The sequence below is a fragment of the Heterodontus francisci genome, chromosome 27, assembly GCF_036365525.1.
Source record: "Heterodontus francisci isolate sHetFra1 chromosome 27, sHetFra1.hap1, whole genome shotgun sequence".
NCBI lineage: Eukaryota > Metazoa > Chordata > Chondrichthyes > Heterodontiformes > Heterodontidae > Heterodontus > Heterodontus francisci.
In genome coordinates, this window is record NC_090397.1 from 44,638,888 (window position 1) to 44,661,699 (window position 22,812).

A 22,812-nucleotide genomic window follows, 5' to 3' on the forward strand; every position below is an offset into this window, starting at 1 on the left:
TTCAATATGGCTGTCATCCTTCTCTGCCAGAATGTCTGCTTTCTCCAGTGCTACCATTTCCCCTTTAAGCTGTAGTAGGTTTTATATTTTGTTGACATACAGGTTTGCTGAGGTGGATGAAGAGTTACAAGTAATATGCAGATACCTTGCTCAGATAAGCCGCCAGCCTTGCTTTCCCCGACGATCATGGCTTTTCCCAGGCCGCTAATCTCCAGGGCTTACTGATGTGTTGAGTAAGGGCTCTGATCTCTGGTACTTTTTCTCTATTGTTGTTCCTCACCTTTGCATTATGTACTGTTTTATCCTGCAGGAAGTGAGGGTGAGTTATTGAGCGCTTGTTAAATGGTAAATGGAGGTGTACGGCTTGTGCACATAAGACATGTGTTTGAGGCTGGAGAAAAAGCAAGATGGCAACCATTTTGCATTCTAGCTCCAGCTCCAGCTCCTTCATTATTTTCTACCATTGCCCCCTCCCGCGCACCCCCCCCCGCCCCATATCTGAGGCGTTGCAGCCTGAATTTACACAATTTGCACACTTCTCCATATTCTAATTACTTGATCCTGAAACTTAAGATGGGGTCCATATTGAGGTGTCATGATGGGTGGAAGATCCACCTTTGTCCCAATGGCACCATTATCCTATTGGAATTTCAGCGCTAATGTGTTTTATCTTTAGGAACAAAGACAGGTAGACATTTATTCCTCTCTCAATTCTGGAAAAACAGATGTGACAAATATATTGAAAAACTCTGAGCATATCTTGGGAAAAGCTGGTTCTTTCATCACAATTGACAGTCTGGATGCCATCTGTATTTTAAGTGGCTTTCCAAGTACAACAGTAAAGAAGCATGCAATCAATTATGCAATCGGAAGCATTAGGATATAGTTTTTTGTCCCACATTGAAATAAAAAAGGAGGGTTATCTTGTTTGGATGTCTGGGGAAACTTCGTCAGAGATGTGAACTCAATTTGGGAGGAGATGGCCCTATGATTTACTGCTGTATCCAAGGGTCAAGAGAGCAGATGTGGAAACTGTTTAACAGCCCAAATAAGCCTGCCAAGATGAGTTTTACTGTTCTTTTTCCTATACAGAGTAATCAGTAAAGTATGCGTGCCACTAATCTCCTCTGAACCTGTCACACCATGACTAAGGCTGCATGCTTTCAGAAACTCTTTCAGACAAACAACTCTTTCAGAGCTACAACATGCATGCCCACTCTGCTGCAAGGCACAATTTATCACTATTTAAAAATAGATTTATTTTGTTGCATTTGCATTTAGAAAGATGACCCTACAAAAGTAGTTTACAATATAATTAACTGGTTGCATGATGCATTTTCACTTACTTTCATATAAGTTTTGTTACAAGATGGATAATTTTCAGGTAAATTCAGCACTCCTATGGTCCAGCACCACACCACGCTTATAAGGGAATGTGACTCAGAGATAGGGCTTGCAGTGTCAATTCTCTGATGTACTCCTTTCAAGCACAGCTCAATGTGCTCCCCTCCATCATATCCTTCAGAATACAATGACAAGAGTAGGCTCCACACATCTCTCTCAATTCAAACACACCTCTTCCTTTGCTCTCTTCACACCACACTCTTAACACCATTCTCTTTTCATGTTTGACCATTTGCATAACCAACAACAACTCCTAGGACTCCTTTCTCACTTCAAACCTTTGGCTTTACATTCATAACCTTGCCATCCTTATTCCATCTTGCTTTTTCTCCAGCCTCAAAATCATGTATTATGTGCACAAGCCGTACATCTCCATTTAACAAGCACTCAATAACTCACCCTCACTTCCTACAGGATAAGACAGTACATAATGTAAAGGTGAGGAACAACAATAGAGAAAAAAAGTACCAGAGATCAGAGCCCTCACACAACACATCAGTAAGCCCTGGAGATTAGTGGCCTGGGAAAAGCCACTTCAGGGCCTCAAATGGCTTCTGAGTGGGAAGTCAGTCTTCAGCCTTTCCCACCCCCACCTTATTGTGGTGCGATGGGAAGTTGACAGGCCCTCCGTCCCCCACCTTCCGTCACAATTCTTTGGTCCCCCTCGCCTACAAGCCCGTCTCCATGGGGCCTATCAAATTCTGCCTGGGGTTCCTCATCTCTCATCTTAGCACAAGATTGGTAGAAATCCTGGAGAAATTCCAGGTGATTTTTTTTTTTACAAAATGAATTAGAATTGTTCTATTTCAAACTAGTGAACATTTTGAAATTTGGCAAATTATTTTACTTCAAGGAGAGCAAAGTCATTTAGATTCTCATCATTCTAACAATTTCTCACTCTGATTCTCTCGGGATTTAGAAGCTTCAGGTGGGATAAAGGGGGATGGAAAAGGGGTGGGGGAGTTGCATTACTGGTTAAGGAGAATATCACAGCTGTACTGCGGGCGGACACATCGGAGGGGTCACGCAGCGAGGCAATATGGGTGGAGCTCAGGAATAGGAAGGTAGGAAGGGTGCAGTCACGATGTTGGGGGTTTACTACAAACCTCCCAACAGCCAGCGGGAGGTAGAGGAGCAGATATGTAGACAGATTTTGGAAAGATGTAAAGGTAACAGGGTTGTAGTGGTGGGTGATTTTAACTTCCCCTATATTGACTGGGACTCACTTAGTGCTAGGGGCTTGGATGGGGCAGAATTTGTGAGGAGCATCCAGGAGGGCTTCTTGAAACAATATGTAGATAGTCCAACTAGGGAAGGGGCCGTACTGGACCTGGTATTGGGGAATGAGCCCGGCCAAGTGGTCGAAGTCTCAGTAGGGGAGCATTTTGGGAACAGTGACCATAATTCCGTAAGTTTTAAGGTACATCTGGATAAGAATAAGAGTAGTCCTCGGGTGAAGGTGCTAAACTGGGGGAAGGCTAATTATAACAATATTAGGCAGGAACTGAAGAATTTAGATTGGGGGCGGCTGTTTGAGGGTAAATCAACATCTGACATGTGGGAGTCTTTCAAACGTCAGATGATTAGAATCCAGGACCGGCATGTTCCTGTGAGGAAGAAGGATAAGTTTGGCAAGTTTCGGGAACCTTGGATAATGAGGGATATTGTGAGCCAAGTCAAAAAGAAAAAGGAAGCATTCGTAAGGGCTAGAAGGCTGGGGACAGACGAAGCCCTTGAGGAATATAAAGAAAGTAGGAAGGAACTTAAGCAAGGAGTCAGGAGGGCTAAAAGGGGTCATGAAAAGTCATTGGCAAACAGGATTAAGGAAAATCCCAAGGCTTTTTATACGTATATAAAGAGTAAGAGGGTAACCAGGGAAAGGGTTGGCCCACTCAAGGACAGAGGAGGGAATCTATGTGTGGAGCCAGAGGAAATGGGCGAGGTACTAAATGAGTACTTTGCATCAGTATCCACTAAAGAGAAGGACCTGGTGAATGATGAGTCTAGGGAAGGGAGTGTAGATAGTCTGGGTCATGTCGTTATCAAAAAGGAGGAGGTGTTGGGCATCTTGCAAAGCATTAAGGTAGATAAGTCCCCAGGGCTTGATGGGATCTACCCAGAATACTGAGGGAGGCAAGGGAAGAAATTGCTGGGGCCTTGACAGAAATCTTTGTATCCTCTTTGGCTGCAGATGAGGTCCCAGAGGACTGGAGAATAGCCAATGTTGTTCCTTTGTTTAATAAGGGTAGCAAGGATAATCCAGGAAATTATAGGCCGGTGAGCCTTACGTCAGTGGTAGGGAAGTTATTAGAGAGGATTCTTCGGGACAGGATTTACTCCCATTTGGAAACAAATGAACTTATTTGTGAGAGGAGGCATGGTTTTGTGAAGGGGAGGTCGTGTCTCACTAACTTGATTGAGTTTTTTGAGGAAGTGACGAAGATGATTGATGAAGGATGGGCAGTGGATGTTGTCTATATGGACTTCAGTAAAGCCTTTGACAAGGTCCCGCATGGCAGACTGGTACAAAAGGTGAAGTCACACGGTCAGAGCCAGAGGGGAGCTGGCAAGATGGATACAGAACTGGCTCGGTCATAGAAGATAGAGGGTAGCCGTGGAAGGGTGCTTTCTTGAATGGAGGGCTGTGACTAGTGGTGTTCCGCAGGGATCAGTGCTGGGACCTTTGCTGTTTGTATTATATATAAATGATTTGGAGGAAAATGTAGCTGGTCTGATTAGTAAGTTTGCGGACGACACAAAGGTTGGTGGAGTTGCGTATAGTGATGAGGATTGTCAGAGGATACAGCAGGATATAGATCGGTTGGAGACTTGGGCGGAGAAATGGCAGATGGAGTTTAATCCGGACAAATGTGAGGTAATGCATTTTGGAAGATCTAATACAGGTGGGAAGTATACAGTAAATGGCAGAACCCTTAGAAGTATTGACAAGCAGAGAGATCTGGGCGTACAGGTCCACAGGTCACTGAAAGTGGCAACGCAGGTGAATAAGGTGGTCAAGAAGGCATACGGCACGCTTGCCTTCATCGGTCGGGGCACAGAGTATAAGAGTTGGCAAGTCATGTTGTAGCTGTACAGAACCTTAGTTAGGCCACACTTAGAATATTGCGTGCAATTCTGGTTGCCACACTACCAGAAGGACGTGGAGGCTTTGGAGAGGGTACAGAAGAGGTTTACCAGGATGTTGCCTGGTCTGGAGGGCATTAGCTATGAGGAGAGGTTGGATAAACTCTGATTGTTTTCACTGGAACGACGGAGGTGGAGGGGTGACATGATAGAGGTTTACAAAGTGATGAGTGGCATGGACAGAGTGGATAGTCAGAAGCTTTTTCCCAGGGTGGCAATTACTAGGAGACATAGGTTTAAGGTGCGAGGGGCAAAGTTTAGAGGGGATGTGCGAGGCAAGTTCTTTACACAGAGGGTGGTGAGTGCCTGGAACTTGCTGCCGGGGGAGATGGTGGAAGCAGGTACGATAGCGACGTTTAAGAGGCATCTTGACAAATACATGAACAGGATGGGAATAGAGGGATATGGTCCCCGGAAGTGCAGAAGGTTTTAGTTTAGACAGGCATCAAGATCGGCGCAGGCTTGGAGGACTGAATGGCCTGTTCCTGTGCTGTACTGTTCTTTGTTCTTTGAGATTGTGTCAATACATTGCAACTTCCAGACCAAAATGGCAAAGTAATACACATTTTTTGCTATGCTGAATTTGACCAATAAAACCATGGTGACTCACAGACACACACACACACACATTGTAGTACTGACATAAGGTCTAAAGAACAGAATCACATTGTGGCAGAAAGGGTAAAAGAAAATGTCAAATATAATTCGACAGATGGTTCAAAGTGCCACTGTGATCATGATGCTGTACATGAGTACAGCACTATGGCATTGAGTGGTAGCATTCACCCATAAAGGTGCAGACTCATGTCACAAGAAGTTCAGTAATATGAGCAATGCAGGGGAGGTAATACATTGGCCACTCTCCCTTTAATTCTTTGAGCACCCGAGGCATTTGCACACTTTTCATCCTCTAAACTTAAGAGCTATGCAACTAAAAATACAATGAAAGCATTTGTATTTATATGGTGGCTTTCATTACCTAAGGACAACCCAAAGCATTTCACAGCCAATTAAGTACTTTTGAATTGTACTCACAATTACAATGCAGAACGAACACTTCACATTGCACTCTGGTTAAAGGAGACATTAATTAGGTTTCTTAACCATGTAGAACCCTAAAACCCTTTATTCCACTTTAACGGGGTGAGACCACCAGATCTCTTACATCAGCTGTCTGATACCACCTGGGAGATAGTCATCCAATTTTCAGCCTCAACCCTCAACCAATGCTTCAAAAGAACTTCATTGGATGTGAATTGCTTTGGAATGTTCTGAGGATATATGTATTGAGGTGCTATATGCACGCAAGTTGTTCCTATTATTATTGGCGTAGTCATGTAGCGGTAAATAGATCTAATGTGATGTTCGAGGATGGAAACTGGATTGAAAGATTTGTCCTTTATTTGATGGTGGTAGAGAAGGAGTTAAGGCAATGATGACAAAGGTGGACTGCGTTAAAAAGAAGAGAAGATTTAATTGATCAGTTGTGAACTAATTCCTCTGGCAGCAATCATTGAAGGGTCCTCTAGTGATGGCCATCCTGATGTTTTCCTCCATGCACTTCTACCTTCAAAGCAGGAATGTCCATCTCCATCTTTTTGGATGGCTAATTTGCATGCTGCACAGCAAAGTTCAACATAGGCAGTAGAATAATGCAGAGGTCCTCCTGACCCGCCAAAACAGCGAAACCACTTCTTTAAGATTCCAATTGCCCTCTTGATGGCCACTCTGCTAGACATATGTCCCTCATTATTGTAATCCTCTGCTGCTGTTTGTACAGCTCTTAGTGGGTTGACACATGGAAGTGGGGGGAGGGGTGGGATCCCTTGCCATGCTTGAAGAGCTCAGGCAGAGTTTACTTATGAATGATGAATGCATTGTGACAACTTCCGGCTCTAATTTTGACAATTCTGTTCCATGAGAGATTATTCAACATCTCCCCCAATTTTATACATCTTCCTAAGTACTCTATTTCCTGTTTCTAAAATCTGTCTTCTAACTTGGATTCCAATGTTTTTTATGAGTAGTCATTCATTTTAGACTTTGTCAAAGACCTTTCCAAAAATCCAAATATTTCACTATCCATGCTATCTATAATGTCCTCAAAGAAGTTTGCCCTTTTTAGTAACAAAGATCAAGCTACTGAATTTGTCCTTTTCTTACCTCTCTCTGTAATGTGGTCAAGTTTGACTCCAGTTCATGTTTACTTGGCACATCTTTGCGAACCATTTGAATCTGTCTCTTTTCCTCTGTTAACTGAATATTCAGGAATCGTATTTCATCCTCCATACTGTGTAATTCCACATCTCCATTACTAATCAATGAGTCCTGAATGCTTAGTTTCTCATAGAAAATGCAAACTTCCTCTTCCCTTTCAATCAAATGTATTCCTCTGCAAACAACACAAACACTGTATCAGATTATTGTTTACTTGTTTCCCCACTCATTTTGCAATTGATTGTCACAGGTCTTTTAGCCAACAGAAACAACTGGATATCAGTTTTGACACATTCTGAGTGGAAACTTTTATGCTGTGGAGGAACTGAGACTTTAGAGAGGCTTTTGCTATACATCCCTGAAGAAGTAAAAAGCACTGAATGATTGGTCTTCTGTAGCATTGCTCACAGACAATCTTTAAAAAATAATCTATTTACTATATCGTTAATAGTGGATCTCTAGTTGCATTGCTTAGGGGTAATATGCAGTTTGGCATGGTTGAGATGTTTAGCAGTGTTGAACATAGTGGCCAAGAAACAGGAGTGCTCCTGTCAGGTTCACATTTACCTATTACTTCACAAAATGCCTTAAGACTCAAGTAACTGTGTTCCTTTGTTCCCAAAACGTCTTATTCCCATTTAGTTACAGTATAAAATATTTATTTTTTTCTTTGCACTGGAAAGTCTGAATTATCCAGTATTTCAAATTCAACCATGGATATAACACAGCACTAAAAAGATTTAAAAGCAAAATACTGCGGATGCTGGAAATCTGAAATAAAAACAAGAAATGCTGGAACCACTCAGCAGGTCTGGCAGCATCTGTGGAAAGAGAAGCAGAGTTAACGTTTCGGGTCAGTGACCCTTCTTCGGAACTGACAAATATTAAAAATGTCACAGGTTATAAGCAAGTGAGGTGGGGGTGGGGCAAGAGATAACAAAGGAGAAGGTGTAGATTGGACAAGGCCACATAGCTGACCAAAAGGTCATGGAGCAAAGGCAAACAATATGTTAATGGTGTGTTGAAAGACAAAGCATTAGTACAGAAAAGGTGTTAACGGACTGAATATTGAACAGCAGCAAGTGCAAACATGAAAAAAAACAGTGGGTAAGCAAACTGAACAAACTAAGATGAAATGAAATAAATGCAAAAAAAGGGGGTTGTAAAAAATGTAAAAAATAAAAAAGAACTAAAAATGAAAGTAAAGTGGGGGGCTGTCATGCTCTGAAATTATTGAACTCAATGTTCAGTCCGGCTGGCTGTAGTGTGCCTAATCGGTAGATGAGATGCTGTTCCTCGAGCTTGCGTTGATGTTCACTGGAACACTGCAGCAATCCCAGGACAGAGATGTGAGCAGGGGACAGTGTTGAAATGGCAAGCAACCGGAGGCTCAAGGTCCTGCTTGCGGACTGAGCGGAGGTGTTCCGCAAAGCGGTCACCCAGCTGCTCTCATGCTCACGTCTCTGTCCTGGGATTGCTGCAGTGTTCCAGTGAACATCAACGCAAGCTCGGGGAACAGCATCTCATCTACCGATTAGGCACACTACAGCCTGCCGGACTGAACATTGAGTTCAATAATTTCAGAGCATGACAGCCCCCCATTTTACTTTCATTTTTAGTTGTTTTTTCTTCTTTTTTCTTTCTTACATTTTTTACAACCCCCTTTTTTTGTATTTATTTCATTTCATCTTAGTTTGTTCAGTTTGCTTACCCAATGTCTTTTTTTCATGTTTGCACTTGCTGCTGTTCAATATTCAGTCCGTTAACACCTTTTCTGTACTAATGCTTTGTCTTTCAACACACCATTAACATATTGTTTGCCTTTGCTCCATGACCTTTTGGTCAGCTACGTGGCCTTGTCCAATCTACACCTTTTCCTTTGTTATCTCTTGCCCCACCCCCACCTCACTTGCTTATAACCTGTGACATTGTTACTATTTGTCAGTTCCGAAGAAGGGTCACTGACCCGAAATGTTAACTCTGCTTCTCTTTCCACAGATGCTGCCAGACCTGCTGAGTGGTTCCAGCATTTCTTGTTTTTATACTAAAAAGATTTAAATTCAACAGTAATTCAAATTAACATAATAGGCTGTATTTGTGCACTTTGTTTGTTTGTACTTCCTTCTTCCCTCCTCAAATCTTCCTCCTTTTTCTGAATCATTTACATAATTCTAAAATATTTTTTGCCTGTATTTCCCATGGCAGATTCGTAGTGCTTGGTGAAGCTATTATTGGTGTAACACTATCCAGGAAAGTTATTCCTAATTCTCAGCATACAATGACGAGCATATAAACACTCGCTATGATCTGTGAATGACAAATGGATTGACTGTAGCTGAAGTGTTCAATGTCAACATCAAAACTTATCACAGACATTGGACTGAATTTTACCAGGTCTGAGGAGGTGGCTTTGGAGGTGCTAGATGTGAGGAAATTTGGAAAGATGCATCTTGTGTCAGCTCCCAGATGCGTTCACGCCTCCGTGTGCTTCTACCAGAGGCGGTCTAGTGGGTTCGATGGTAACACGCCAGGCAATGATGGGAAGCCAATCAAGGCTGGTAATGAGTCACTTATCTCCATGCTGCAAGAGAGTTTCCCTGGGACGCATGGACCCACCACTGTGTCAAGAGCCTGAAAATGGATTGGAGGCGACTTTGCGGCGGGAGGTCCGAGTTGCAACTTATTTAAGGGTTTAAGTTTATTTGCTGGCAGTAATTCACAAAAGGGATTTATCCCCAGGCAGCAGGCATACCCTTGCAACCATTTCATAGAGACTGATGTCTCTGCTAGAGCTTGCATTGCTTCAGTGGCAGCTACTTCTCTCACGCTGAAGGTGCTTCCATGGCACCGCTGACGCTCCTGCTGATGGCCAGGCATTGCCCAAACTGCAAAGGCAGATGGCAACCCTATGCATGGACCACTTTGATTGGACCTCCCTCGCTGGAACCCTGCCACCATCCCTAATTGGGCGGGGCTCCCGGAGGTGGCTTCTTAATTGGTTGCCTCTGGGAAGATTGCGTCCGATGTCCCACCGCACCCAATTCCAGGTTCCTGAGCCGGAATTGATCCCGACATCAGGATTGGCATGCTAGTGGCAAGATTCAGCCCACCGTCTCTGATTCTGACAGAAACAGAAGTATCCTTCAACTACGTGAAAAAAATCCCAAAAAACGCAATCAGCTACTTACTAATATTTTAATTCTTCTACCTTGTTTGTCCTAGTACATTGTAGATACTTAAGTTCTACAGGACTATGGTGAAAGAGCTCTACTTTCTATTTCTCTCTTATTTGGACACTCACAATTTCACCAGAGGTGCTAGAACTTCTTTTCTACTTGGTTCTCATTTGACATGGATTGTTGTGATTCAGTCTGGATAATAAATTTCCACACACACCAGGATGAAAACCATAATAACTAATATCAGAGTATTTACCAAATGGTGGGAAACTAGAAACAGTGAAGAGGCAAAGAGATTTAGCAATCCAAGTACAACAATTATAAAGATTGGTCTTTATCTCAAGGAGGCTGGAATGCAAAGGGGAGGAAGTGGTATTTTATGCATCTTGCGGTGTTTCCGACAGTGGAACTGGAAGTTGGTGGCACTTCCATTTTTGCTGGTTCCCACGCAATCACATATTTAAATTCACATTCTGACAGCAGGCACTGGGGACACATGTGATCATGCGGTAGGAACGGCTTTCCATTGGTGGATCCCAAACTCTACAAAGCACAATTAGCGGCGGGGCTATTAAGCATTCTGCATTGCAAGCACGGAAGCTGACCAGCCTGCATGCTCTCTTTTCCTTTGCACAGATTTAAGATTAATATAGCTTGAATCATTTTTATTCATCACTCTACCTCATTATTTTTTCGCCCACCCCGAGTACACACCCTGAACGCTATACCATTACCCCTCCCCCCCCCCCCCACCCCCTCCCGCAATGCCTTCCATGCCATCACTGCAAAAGCATTGCCCTTGCTGGTCCCGAGCCTGCAGCCAAATATCTATTCCAAAGTTGGCCTTCCTTTGTGCCAAAGAGTTCAAGAAATAAACCCACTGACCTCAGACACAACTGCACAAAGCCAACTGGTGCATGTCATCTTTAAATGAGCATAAACTGGGTGCCACAAGATTCCCAGGTGCTGCTGACTTAATCATAGAAAGTTTAAGGCACAAAAAGAGGCCACGTGGCCCATCGTGTTTGTGCCGGCCAAAAAATGATCCACCTATTCTAATCTCACCTTCCAGCATTTGGTCCGTAGCCCTGCAGCTTATGACACTTGAGCTGCATATCCAGACTCCTTTTAAATGAGTTGAGGGTCTCTGCGTCAACTACCCTTTCAGGCAGTGAGTTCCAGACCATCATCACCCTCTGGGTGAAAAGGTTTTTCCTCATCTCCCCTCTAATTTTTCCACCAATCACTTTAAATCTATGCCCCCTCGTCACTGACCTCTCTGCTGAGGTGAATAGGCCCTTCACCTCCACTCTATCCAGGCAGGTAGGACTTAATTTGAAATAACTATAGGGTAACAAGTATTCATGCTATGCAAATGTATGGAAAGCTAGAACCTGCCACAGGACGGCATGAACCCCGACCTGTCGCTAACATGCGACTTAATCTCATGAGAAAAAAACACCACTGGGAAATCGAAATATCAGCTCACACCTAACTAAATCACTCCACTGCCACAAATGCCACTCTTGCAGGACCCATAAAATTCCCCCCCTTGAGTACTGTGTTCAGTTTTGGGCACCACAACTCAGGAAGGATATAGTAGTCTTGGAGGGGGTGCAGTGCAGAATCACCAGAATGATATTGGGTCTTAGAGGGAGGGTTAAATTATGAGGACAGTTTGCATAAACTTGGCTTGTATTCCCTTTAGTATAGAAGATTGAGGGGTAATTTCATTAGAATTAGAACATTACAGCGCAGTACAGGCCCTTCGGCCCTCGATGTTGCGCCGACCTGTGAAACCATCTGACCTACACTATTCCATTTTCATCCATATGTCTATCCAATGACCACTTAAATGCCCTTAAAGTTGGCGAGTCTACTACTGTTGCAGGCAGGGCATTCCACGCCCCTACTACTCTCTGAGTAAAGAAACTACCTCTAACATCTGTCCTATATCTATCACCCCTCAACTTAAAGCTATGTCCCCTCGTGTTTGCCATCACCATCTGAGGAAAAAGACTCTCACTATCCACACTATCTAACCCTCTGATTATCTTATATGTCTCTATTAAGTCACCTCTCCTCCTCCTTCTCTCCAACGAAAACAACCTCAAGTCCCTCAGCCTTTCCTCGTAAGACCTTCCCTCCATACCAGGCAACATCCTAGTAAATCTCCTCTGCACCCTTTCCAAAGCTTCCACATCCTTCCTATAATGCGGTGACCAGAACTGCACGCCTACTCCAGGTGCGGTCTCACCAGAGTTTTGTACAGCTGCAGCATGACCTCGTGGCTCCGAAACTCGATCCCCCTACTAATAAAAGCTAACACACCATATGCCTTCTTAACAGCCCTATTAACCTGGGTAGCAACTTTCAGGGATTTATGTACCTGGACACCAAGATCTCTCTGTTCATCTACACTACCAAGAATCTTCCCATTAGCCCAGTACTCTGCATTCCTGTTACTCCTTCCAAAGTGAATCACCTCACACTTTTCCGCATTAAACTCCATTTGCCATCTCTCAGCCCAGCTCTGCAGCCTATCTATGTCCCTCTGTACCCTACAACATCCTTCGGCACTATCCACAACTCCACCGACCTTCGTGTCATCCGCAAATTTACTAACCCACCCTTCTACACCCTCTTCCAGGTCATTTATAAAAATGACAAACAGCAGTGGCCCCAAAACAGATTCTTGCGGTACACCACTAGTAACTAAACTCCAGGATGAACATTTGTCATCAACCACCACCCTCTGTCTTCTTTCAGCTAGCCAATTTCTGATCCAAAGCTCTAAATCACCTTCCACCCCATACTTCCGTATTTTCTGCAATAGCCTACCATGGGGAACCTTATCAAACGCCTTACTGAAATCCATATACACCACATCCACTGCTTTACCCTCATCCACCTGTTTGGTCACCTTCTTGAAAAACTCAATAAGGTTTGTGAGGCACGACCTACCCTTCACAAAACCGTGCTGACTATCGCTAATGAACTTATTCTTTTCAAGATGATTATAAATCCTGTCTCTTATAACCTTTTCCAACATTTTACCCACAACCGAAGTAAGGCTCACAGGTCTATAATTACCAGGGCTGTCTCTACTCCCCTTCTTGAACAAGAGGACAACATTTGCTATCCTCCAGTCTTCCGGCACTATTCCTGTCGACAATGACGACATCAAGATAAAGGACAAAGGCTCTGAAATCTCCTCCCTGGCTTCCCAGAGAATCCTAGGATAAATCCCATCTGGCCCAGGGGACTTATCTATTTTCACACTTTCCAAAATTGCTAACACCTCCTCCTTGTGAACCTCAATCCCATCTAGCCTAGTAGTCTGAATCTCAGTATTCTCCTCGACAACATTTTCTTTCTCTACTGTAAATACTGACGAAAAATATTCATTTAACGCTTCCCTATCTCCTCTGATTCCACACACAACTTCCCACTACTATCCTTGATTGGCCCTAATCTAACTCTAGTCATTCTTTTATTCCTGATATACCTATAGAAAGCCTTAGGGTTTTCCTTGATCCTATCCGCCAATGACTTCTCGTGTCCTCTCCTTGCTCTTCTTAGCTCTCCCTTTAGATCCTTCCTGGCTAGCTTGTAACTCTCAAGTGCCCTAACTGAGCCTTCACGTCTCATCCTAACATAAGCCGTCTTCTTCCTCTTGACAAGCTCTTCAACTTCTTTAGTAAACCACGGCTCCCTCGCTCGACAACTTCCTCCCTGCCTGACAGGTACATACTTATCAAGGACACGCAGTAGCTGCTCCTTGAATAAGCTCCACATTTCGATTGTGCCCATCCCCTGCAGTTTCCTTTCCCATCCTACGCATCCTAAATCTTGCCTAATCGCATCATAATTTCCTTTCCCCCAGCTATAATTCTTGCCCTGCGGTATATACCTGTCCCTGGCCATCGCTAAGGTAAACCTAACCGAATTGTGATCACTATCACCAAAGTGCTCACCTACATCTAAATCTAACACCTGGCCGGGTTCATTACCCAGTACCAAATCCAATGTGGCATCGCCCCTGGTTGGCCTGTCTACATACTGTGTCAGAAAACCCTCCTGCACACACTGGACAAAAACTGACCCATCTAAAGTACTCGAACTATAGTATTTCCAGTCAATATTTGGAAAGTTAAAGTCCCCCATAACAACTACCCTGTTACTCTCGCCCCTGTCGAGAATCATCTTCGCGATCCTTTCCTCTACATCTCTGGAACTATTCGGAGGTCCATAGAAGACTCCCAACAGGGTGACCTCTCCTCTCCTGTTTCTAACCTCGGCCCATACTACCTCAGTAGACGAGTCCTCAAACGTCCTTTCTGCCGCTGTAATACTCTCCTTGATTAATAATGCCACACCCCCCCCTCTTTTACCATCTTCTCTGTTCTTACTGAAACATCTAATTCCCGGAACCTGCAACATCCATTCCTGCCCCTGCTCTACCCATGTCTCCGAAATGGCCACAATTAAATGTTGATTAAATTGTTAAAATAACTCTATGGGTTAGATATTATTTGGGGAAATCAAGAATCTTAAAATCAGGAAGCATTTTTCACAAAAAGGGTAGTAGAAATCTGGAATCCTCTCCCCCAAAAGACTGTGGATGCTAGACAAATGACATTTGGAGCTTTTAACTGAGATCGACAGACTTTTGTTGGATAAATGTATCAAGGAATTGAGGTTCAAGTCAGCATGATTTAACTGAATGGCAGAGCAGGTTTGAGGGGACGTAATGGCTTACAGCCAACAACAACAACAACAACTTGCATTTATACAGCAACTTTAGCATTATAAAGCACACCAAGGCCCTTCACAGGAGTGGTTATAAAGCAAACTTTGGCAGCGAGCCACATAAGGGGCTATTAGGGCAGAAGTGATAGGTTTTAAGGAGCGTCTTTAAGGAGGAAACAAAGGTGGCAAGGTTTAGGAAGAGGATTCCAGAGCCTAGGGCCTTGGCAGCTGAAGGCATGTCCACAACTGGTGAAATGATGAAAAATGGGGATTCTCAAGAGGTGAGAATTCGAAGTGCACAGACATCTTGAAGGGTTATAGGGCCAGAGAAGATTACAGAGATAAGGAGGGATGAGATCATGGAGGGATTTGAAAGCAAGGATAAGAATCTTCAAATCGAGGTGTTGCTTAAGTGAAAGACAGTGTAGGTCAGCGAGCACAGGGGTGATGAGTGAATGGGATTTTGTGCTAGTTAGGACACAGGCAGCAGAGCTTTGGAAGGCTTCAAGTATATGGTGGGTAGAATGTGGGAGCCCAGTCAGGACTGCATTGGAATCATCAAATCTAGAATTAACAAAGGCATGAATGAGGGTATCAGCAGCAAATGAGTTGAGGCAGGGGACATCATCAGGTAATGTTACAGAGGTGGCAATAGACAGTCTTAGTGATGTTGCAGAGGTGTTATCAGAAGTTTATCTCGGGGTCAACTATGACTCCAAGATCTCTCAAACCTCCACCAGCCTTACTACCCTCCAAGAACCCTACATTCCTCCAACCCTGGCCTCTTGTACATCCCAGCTTTCTTCACCTGAGTTTTGGCAGTATTGTCTTCAGCCATCTCAGCCCTTAGCTCTGGAATTCACTCCCTAAACCACTCTGTCTCTCCACCTCTCTTTTCTCCTATAAGACGCACCTTAAAACCTATCTCTTTGACCAAGCTTTCAGTCTTTCTTTGACTTGGTCAAAATTTTATGTCTGATTACACTCCTATGAAGCACCTTGGGAAATTTTCATACGTTAATGGGGCTATGTAAATGCATTTTATTGTTGTTGTCGGGAGTTGTTTCAGTTCCTATAGGTCATGGAGTTGGTGTAAAGAGTCCAGATTATCATGTGGGTTCCATTTACAATGCTCTGCACTCTTGGAACCCTGCCATCCAGAAAACACCTGTGCTCTGTCAAGCTAAACTGTCCTTTTCACATGGAAAATTAAATAACGTGTTGTCGTTTACTTGCTGTACTGTTGAGAACTGACTAACTGATCTGGCTTGCTGTCCTGATAACGTAAAAAGATCTGGTGTAAAGATTTAATTCAGTAGTGACCTTACACCCAGAGGAAGTGCTGTATTGGTGGTCCACGATACCTGCAGTTCAGGAACAAGGGGATGGCATAGATATAGACCAGACTGCTTGTAAAGTGTAGGTGCTGAATATCGATCTGCTCTCAGATACCCAATAAGAACAGTTGAGTCAATAATAGCAAATGAGGCCATATGGGTGGAGATCAGAAATAAAAAAAGGCGCAGCCACACGACTAGGAGTGTACTATAGACCCCCAAATAGTCAGAGGGAGATAGAGGAACAAACATGTAGGCAAATTTCTGAGTGTAAAAACTATAGGCAGTAATAGTTGGTGATTTCAACTACCCTAATATCAACTGGGATACAAACAGTGTGAAGGGCACAGAGGGCACAAAATTCTTGAACGACATTCAAGAGAGCTTTTTTAGCCAGCACATAACAAGCCCAACAAGAGGGGGCGCAATTCTAGATTTAGTCTTCGGTAATGAAGCTGGGCAAGTAGATGAAGTAGCAGTGGGTGACCATTTTGGAAACAGCTATCATAATAGTTAGTTTTAGCCTATTCATTGAAAAGGACAAAGATAAGACAGGAGTTAAAGTTCTAAATTGGGGGAAGGCAAATTTTACGAGACTGAGAGGCAATCTGGTGAAAGTGGACTGGACACAGTTATTGAAAGGAAAATCAGTGGCAAACCAGTGGGAGGCATTCAAAAGCGAGATTCTACAGGTACAGTGTAGGCATGTCCCCACTAAGATAAAGGGTGGTATGGCCAAATCTAGAGTCTCCTTGTTATAAAAGAACAAAGAACAAAGAAAATTACAGCACAGGAACAGGCCCTTCGGCCCTCCAAGCCTACGCCGATCCAAATCCTCTATCTAAACCTGTCGCCTATTTTCTAAGGGTTTGTATCTCTTTACTTCCTGCCCATTCATGTATCTGTCTAGATACATCTTAAAAGACGCTATCGTGCCTGCGTCTACCACCTCCGCTGGTAATGCGTTCCATGCACCCACCACCCTCTGCGTAAAGAACTTTCCACGCATATCCCCCCTAAACTTTTCCCCTCTCACTTTGAACTCGTGTCCCCTTGTAATTGAATCCCCCACTCTGGGAAAAGCCTCTTGCTATCCACCCTGTCTATACCTCTCATGATTTTGTACACCTCAATCAGGTCCCCCCTCAACCTTCGTCTTTCTAATGAAAATAATCCTAATCTACTCAACCTCTCTTCATAGCTAGTGCCCTCCATACCAGGCAACATCCTGGTGAACCTCCTCTGCACCCTCTCCAAAGCATCCACATCCTTTTGGTAATGTGGCGAACAGAACTGCACACAGTATTCCAAATGTGGCCGAACCAAAGTCCTATACAACTGTAACATGACCTGCCAACTCTTGTACTCAATACCCCGTCCGATGAAGGAAAGCATGCCGTATGCCTTCTTGACCACTCTATTGACCTGCGTTGCCACCTTCAGGGAACAATGGACCTGAACACCCAAATCTCTCTGCACTTCAATTTTCCCCAGGACTTTTCCATTTACTGTATAGTTCACTCTTGAATTGGATCTTCCAAAATGCATCACCTCGCATTTGCCCTGATTGAACTCCATCTGCCATTTCTCTGCTCAACTCTCCAGTCTATCTATATTCTGCTGTATTCTCTGACAGTCCCCTTCAGTATCTGCTACTCCACCAATCTTAGTGTCGTCTGCAAACTTGCTAATCAGACCACCTATACTTTCCTCCAAATCATTTATGTATATCACAAACAACAGTGGTCCCAGCACGGATCCCTGTGGAACACCACTGGTCACACGTCTCCATTTTGAGAAACTCCCTTCCACTGCTACTCTCTGTCTCCTGTTGCCCAGCCAGTTCTTTATCTATCTAGCTAGTACACCTTGGACCCCATGCGCCTTCACTTTCTCCATCAGCCTACCATGGGGAACCTTATCAAACGCCTTACTGAAGTCCATGTATATGACATCTACAGCCCTTCGCTCATCAATCAACTTTGTCACTTCCTCAAAGAATTCTATTAAGTTGGTAAGACATGACCTTCCCTGCACAAAACCATGTTGCCTATCACTGATAAGCCCATTTTCTTCCAGATGGGAATAGATCCTATCCCTCAGTATCTTCTCCAGCAGCTTCCCTACCACGGACGTTAGGCTCACCGGTCTATAATTACCTGGATTTTCCCTGCTACCCTTCTTAAGCAAGGGGACAACATTAGCAATTCTACAGTCCTCCGGGACCTCACCCGTGTTTAAGGATGTTGCAAAGATATCTGTTAAGGCCCCAACTATTTCCTCTCTCGCTTCCCACAGAAACCTGGGATAGATCCCATCCGGACCTGGGGACTTGTCCACCTTAATGCCTTTTAGAATACCCAACACTTCCTCCCTCCTTATGCCGACTTGACCAAGAGTAATCAAACATCTGTCCCTAACCTCAACATCCGTCATGTCCCTCTCCTCTGTGAATACCGATGCAAAGTACTCGTTTAGAATCTCACCCATTTTCACCATTTATCTAGAAGCTTACAGTGTATGTTGAAGCAGAAAAAGAAAGCTTATGATGATCACAAAAATCTTAATACTTTAGAAAGCCTAGAGGAGTATAGAAAGTGCAGGGGTGAAGTAAAAAAGGAAATTAGAAAAGCAAAGAGAGGACATGAAAAAATATTGGCAGGTAAAATAAAGGAAAACCCAAAGATGTTTTACCAGTACATTAAGAGCAAGAGGATAATTAAGGAAAGGGTAGGGCCTATCAGAGATGTACAAGGGAACTAACACGTGGATGCAGATGATGTGGGCAAGGTTCTTAATGAGTTTTTTGCCTCTGTCTTCACAAAGGAGAGGGATGATGCAGACATTGTAGTAAAAGAGGAAGTGTGAAATATTAGATATGGTTAGCATAATGAGAGAAGAAGAACTGGAGGGTTTGACATCATTGAAAATGGATAAATCACCAGGGTAGGATGGATTGCATCCCAGGTTGTTAAAGGATGCCAGGGAGGAAATAGTGGATGCACTGAGGATCATCTTCAAATCCTCACTGGATACCGGCGAGGTGCCAGAGGATTGGAGGTCTGTGAACGTTATACCATGAAAACCCATGGGATATAGGGGAATGTGGCAGGTTGGATCCAAAATTGGCTCGGTGATAGAAAGCAAAGGGTAGTAGTCAACGGAAGTTTTTGTGAATGGAAAGCTGTTTCCAGTGGCGTTCCACAGGGCTCAGTGTTGGGTCGCTTGCTGTTTGTGGTATATATGAATGATTTGGACTTAAATGTCGGACGCATGATTGGGAAATTTGCTGATGACACAAAAATTGGTTGTGTAGTTGACAGTGAAGAGTATGGCTGTAGACTCCAGAATGATATCAATAGTTTGGTTGAGTGGGCAGAAAAGTGGCAAATGGAATTCAATCCGGAGAAGTGTGAGGTAGTGCACTTGGGGAGAGCAAATAAAGCAAGGGAATACACAATAAATGGGAGAATATTGAGAGGGGTAGAAGAAATGAGAGACCTTGGAGTGCATGTCCACAGGTCCCAAAATGTGGCAGGACAGATAAATAAATTGGTGAAGGCGGCATATGGAATGCTTTCCTTTATTGGCCGAGGTATAGAATACAAAAGCAGGGATGTAATGCTGGAATAAAAACAAGAAATGCTGGAACCACTCAACAGGTCTGGCAGCATCTGTGAAAAGAGAAGCAGAGTTAACGTTTCGGGTCAGTGACCCTTCTTCGGAACTGACAAATATTAGAAAAGTCACAGATTATAAGCAAGTGAGGTGGGGGTGGGGCAAGAGATAACAAAGGAGAAGGTGTAGATTGGACAAGGCCACATAGCTGACCAAGAGGTCATGGAGCAAAGGCAAACAATATGTTAATGGTGTGTTGAACGACAAAGCATTAGTACAGATTAGGTGTTAACGGACTGAATATTGAACAGCAGCAATGTAATGCTGGAACTGTATAAAACACTGTTTCGTCTACAGCTGGAGTATTGTGTACAGTTCTGGTCGCCACATTACAGGAAGGACAGTTGCTCTGGAGAGAGTGCAGAGGAGATTTACAAGAATGTTGCCAGGGCTTGAAAGTTGCAGCTGTGAGGAAAGATTGAATAGGCTAGGATAAAAGCAAAATACTGCGGATGCTGGAAATCTGAAATAAAAACAAGAAATGCTGGAACCACTCAGCAGGTCTGGCAGCATCTGTGAAAAGAGAAGCAGAGTTAACGTTTCGGGTCAGTGACCCTTCTTCGGAATTGACAAATATTAGAAAAGTCACAGGTTATAAGCAAGTGAGGTGGGGATGGGGCAAGAGATAACAAAGGAGGTCTAGATTGGACCAGGCCACATAGCTGACCAAAAGGTCACGGAGCAAAGGCAAACAATATGTTAATGGTGTGTTGAAAGACAAAGCATTAGTACAACTTAGGTGTTAATACACTGAATATTGAACAGCAGCAAGTGCAAACCTGAAAAAAAACAGTGGGTAAGCAAACTGAACAAACTAAGATGAAATGAAATAAATGCAAAAAACAGATGGTAAAAAATGAAAAAAAGAATGTAAAAAAAAAGGAAGAAAAAATAACTAAAAATGAAAGTAAAATGGGGGCTGTCATGCTCTGAAATTATTGAACTCAATGTTCAGTCCGGCAGGCTGTAGTGTGCCTAATCGGTTAATGAGATGCTGTTCCTCGAGCTTGCGTTGATGTTCACTGGAACACTGCAGCAATCCCAGGACAGAGATGTGAGCATGAGAGCAGGGGGGAGTGTTGAAATGGCAAGCAACCGGAAGCTCTGCGGACTGAGCGGAGATGTTCCGCAAAGCGGTCACCCAGTCTGCGCTTGGTCTCCCCAATGTAGAGGAGACCACACTGTGAGCAGCGAATACAGTATACTACATTGAACGAAGTACAAATAAATCGCTGCTTCACCTGAAAGGAGTGTTTGGGGCCTGGGATAGTGAGGAGTGAGGAGGTAAATGGGCAGGTATTACACCTCCTGCGATTAGGGTTGAATAGGCTAGGGTTGTTTTACTTAGAACAGATTAGGCTGAGGGATGACTTAATTGAGGTGTATAAAATTATGAGCAGCCGAGATAGAGTAGACAGGAAGGACCTGTTTTCCATAGCAGAGAGGTCAATTACCAGGGGGCACAGATTTAAGGTGATTGGTAGGAGGATTAGAGCGGACATGAGGAAAGACTTTTTCACCCAGAGGGTGATGGTGTCTGGAATTCACTGCCAGGAATGGTGGTGGAGGCAGAAACCCTCAATATTTTTAAAAGGTACCTGGATATGCACCTGAAGTGTTGTAACCTGCAAAGCTATGGACCAGGTGCTGGAAGGTGGAATTAGATTGGGCGGCTAGTTTTTCAGCTGGCACGCACACGATGGGCTGAATGGCCTCCTTCTGTGCTATAATCTTTCTATGGTTCTAATTCCAGGGTAAGGTTGAGTATATATCTGGTGCCTGAGGTAAATTTGCACCTGCCTTTCTTGGCCCCTCAAGAACTGCACCTCCCCCTCCTTAGGAGCGCTACTAGAACCCTAAAATCCTATCCATTTTCATCCTTCAAGTGAAATTGCAGCTGAAAGTAAAACTGCTGTTGGCAAATAAGTTGTAAATAGGCCATGCAATTCAAGTCTTCAGAAGAAGGAATTTTCCTCCACACAAGATCAGGGGGCAGGTTGTTCAACCTTGCCCGTCTAAGAGCGAAGTCCAAAGTACGGAAAGTCCTCATCAGTGAACTTCTCTTTGCTGACGATGCTGCTTTAACATCTCACACTGAAGAGTGCCTGCAGAGTCTCAGCGACAAGTTTGCGGCTGCCTGCAACGAATTTGGCCTAACCATCAGCCTCAAGAAAATGAACATCATTGGACATGACGTCAGAAATGCTCCATTCATCAATATTGGTGACCACGCTCTGGAAGTGGTTCAAGAGTTCACCTATCTAGGCTCAACTATCACCAGTAACCTGTCTCTCGATGCAGAAATCAACAAGCGCATGGGAAAGGCATCCGCTGCTATGTCCAGACTGGCCAAGAAAGTGTGGGAAAATGGCGCACTGACACGGAACACAAAAGTCCGAGTGTATCAAGCCTGTGTCCTCAGTACCTTACTCTATGGCAGCGAGGCCTGGACAACGTATGTCAGCCAAGAGCGACGTCTCAATTCATTCCATCTTCGCTGCCTCTGGAGAATACTTGGCATCAGGTGGCAGGACCGTACCTCCAACACAGAAGTCCTCGAGGCGGCCAACATCCCCAGCTTGTACACACTTCTGAGTCAGCGGCGCTTGAGATGGCTTGGCCATGTGAGCCACATGGAAGATGGCAGGATCCCCAAAGACACATTGTACAGCGAGCTCGCCACTGGTATCAGACCCACCGGCTGACCATGTCTCCACTTTAAAGACGTTTGCAAACGCGACATGAAGTCCTGTGACATTGATCACAAGTCATGGGAGTCAGTTGCCAGCGTCCGCCAGAGCTGGCGGGCAGTCATAAAGGCGGGGCTAAAGTGTGGCAAGTCGAAGAGACTTAGCAGTTGGCAGGAAAAAAGACAGAAGCGCAAGGGGAGAGCCAACTGTGTAACAGCCCCGACAAACAAATTTTTCTGCAGCACCTGCGGAAGAGCCTGTCACTCTAGAATTGGCCTTTATAGCCACTCCAGGCGCTGCTCCACACACCACCGACCACCTGTGGCGCAGTGGTTAGCACCGCAGCCTCACAGCTCCAGCGACCCGGGTTCAATTCTGGGCACTGCCTGTGCGGAGTTTGCAAGTTCTCCC

The 22,812-nt window shown here is 44.1% G+C and overlaps 1 protein-coding gene across 8 annotated transcripts in view; it reads right to left on the bottom strand.

Moving 5' to 3' along the window:
* The window catches only part of ccdc146 (coiled-coil domain containing 146), a 145,422-nt gene that overhangs the window by 19,420 nt on the left and 103,190 nt on the right, over positions 1-22,812 (bottom strand). For all 8 annotated transcript variants that reach the window (XM_068059244.1, XM_068059245.1, XM_068059247.1 and 5 more), the window contains one exon: positions 6,712-6,940. In XM_068059244.1, coding sequence (XP_067915345.1) covers positions 6,712-6,940 — 229 coding nt within the window. The remainder of the gene's footprint in view (positions 1-6,711; positions 6,941-22,812) is intronic.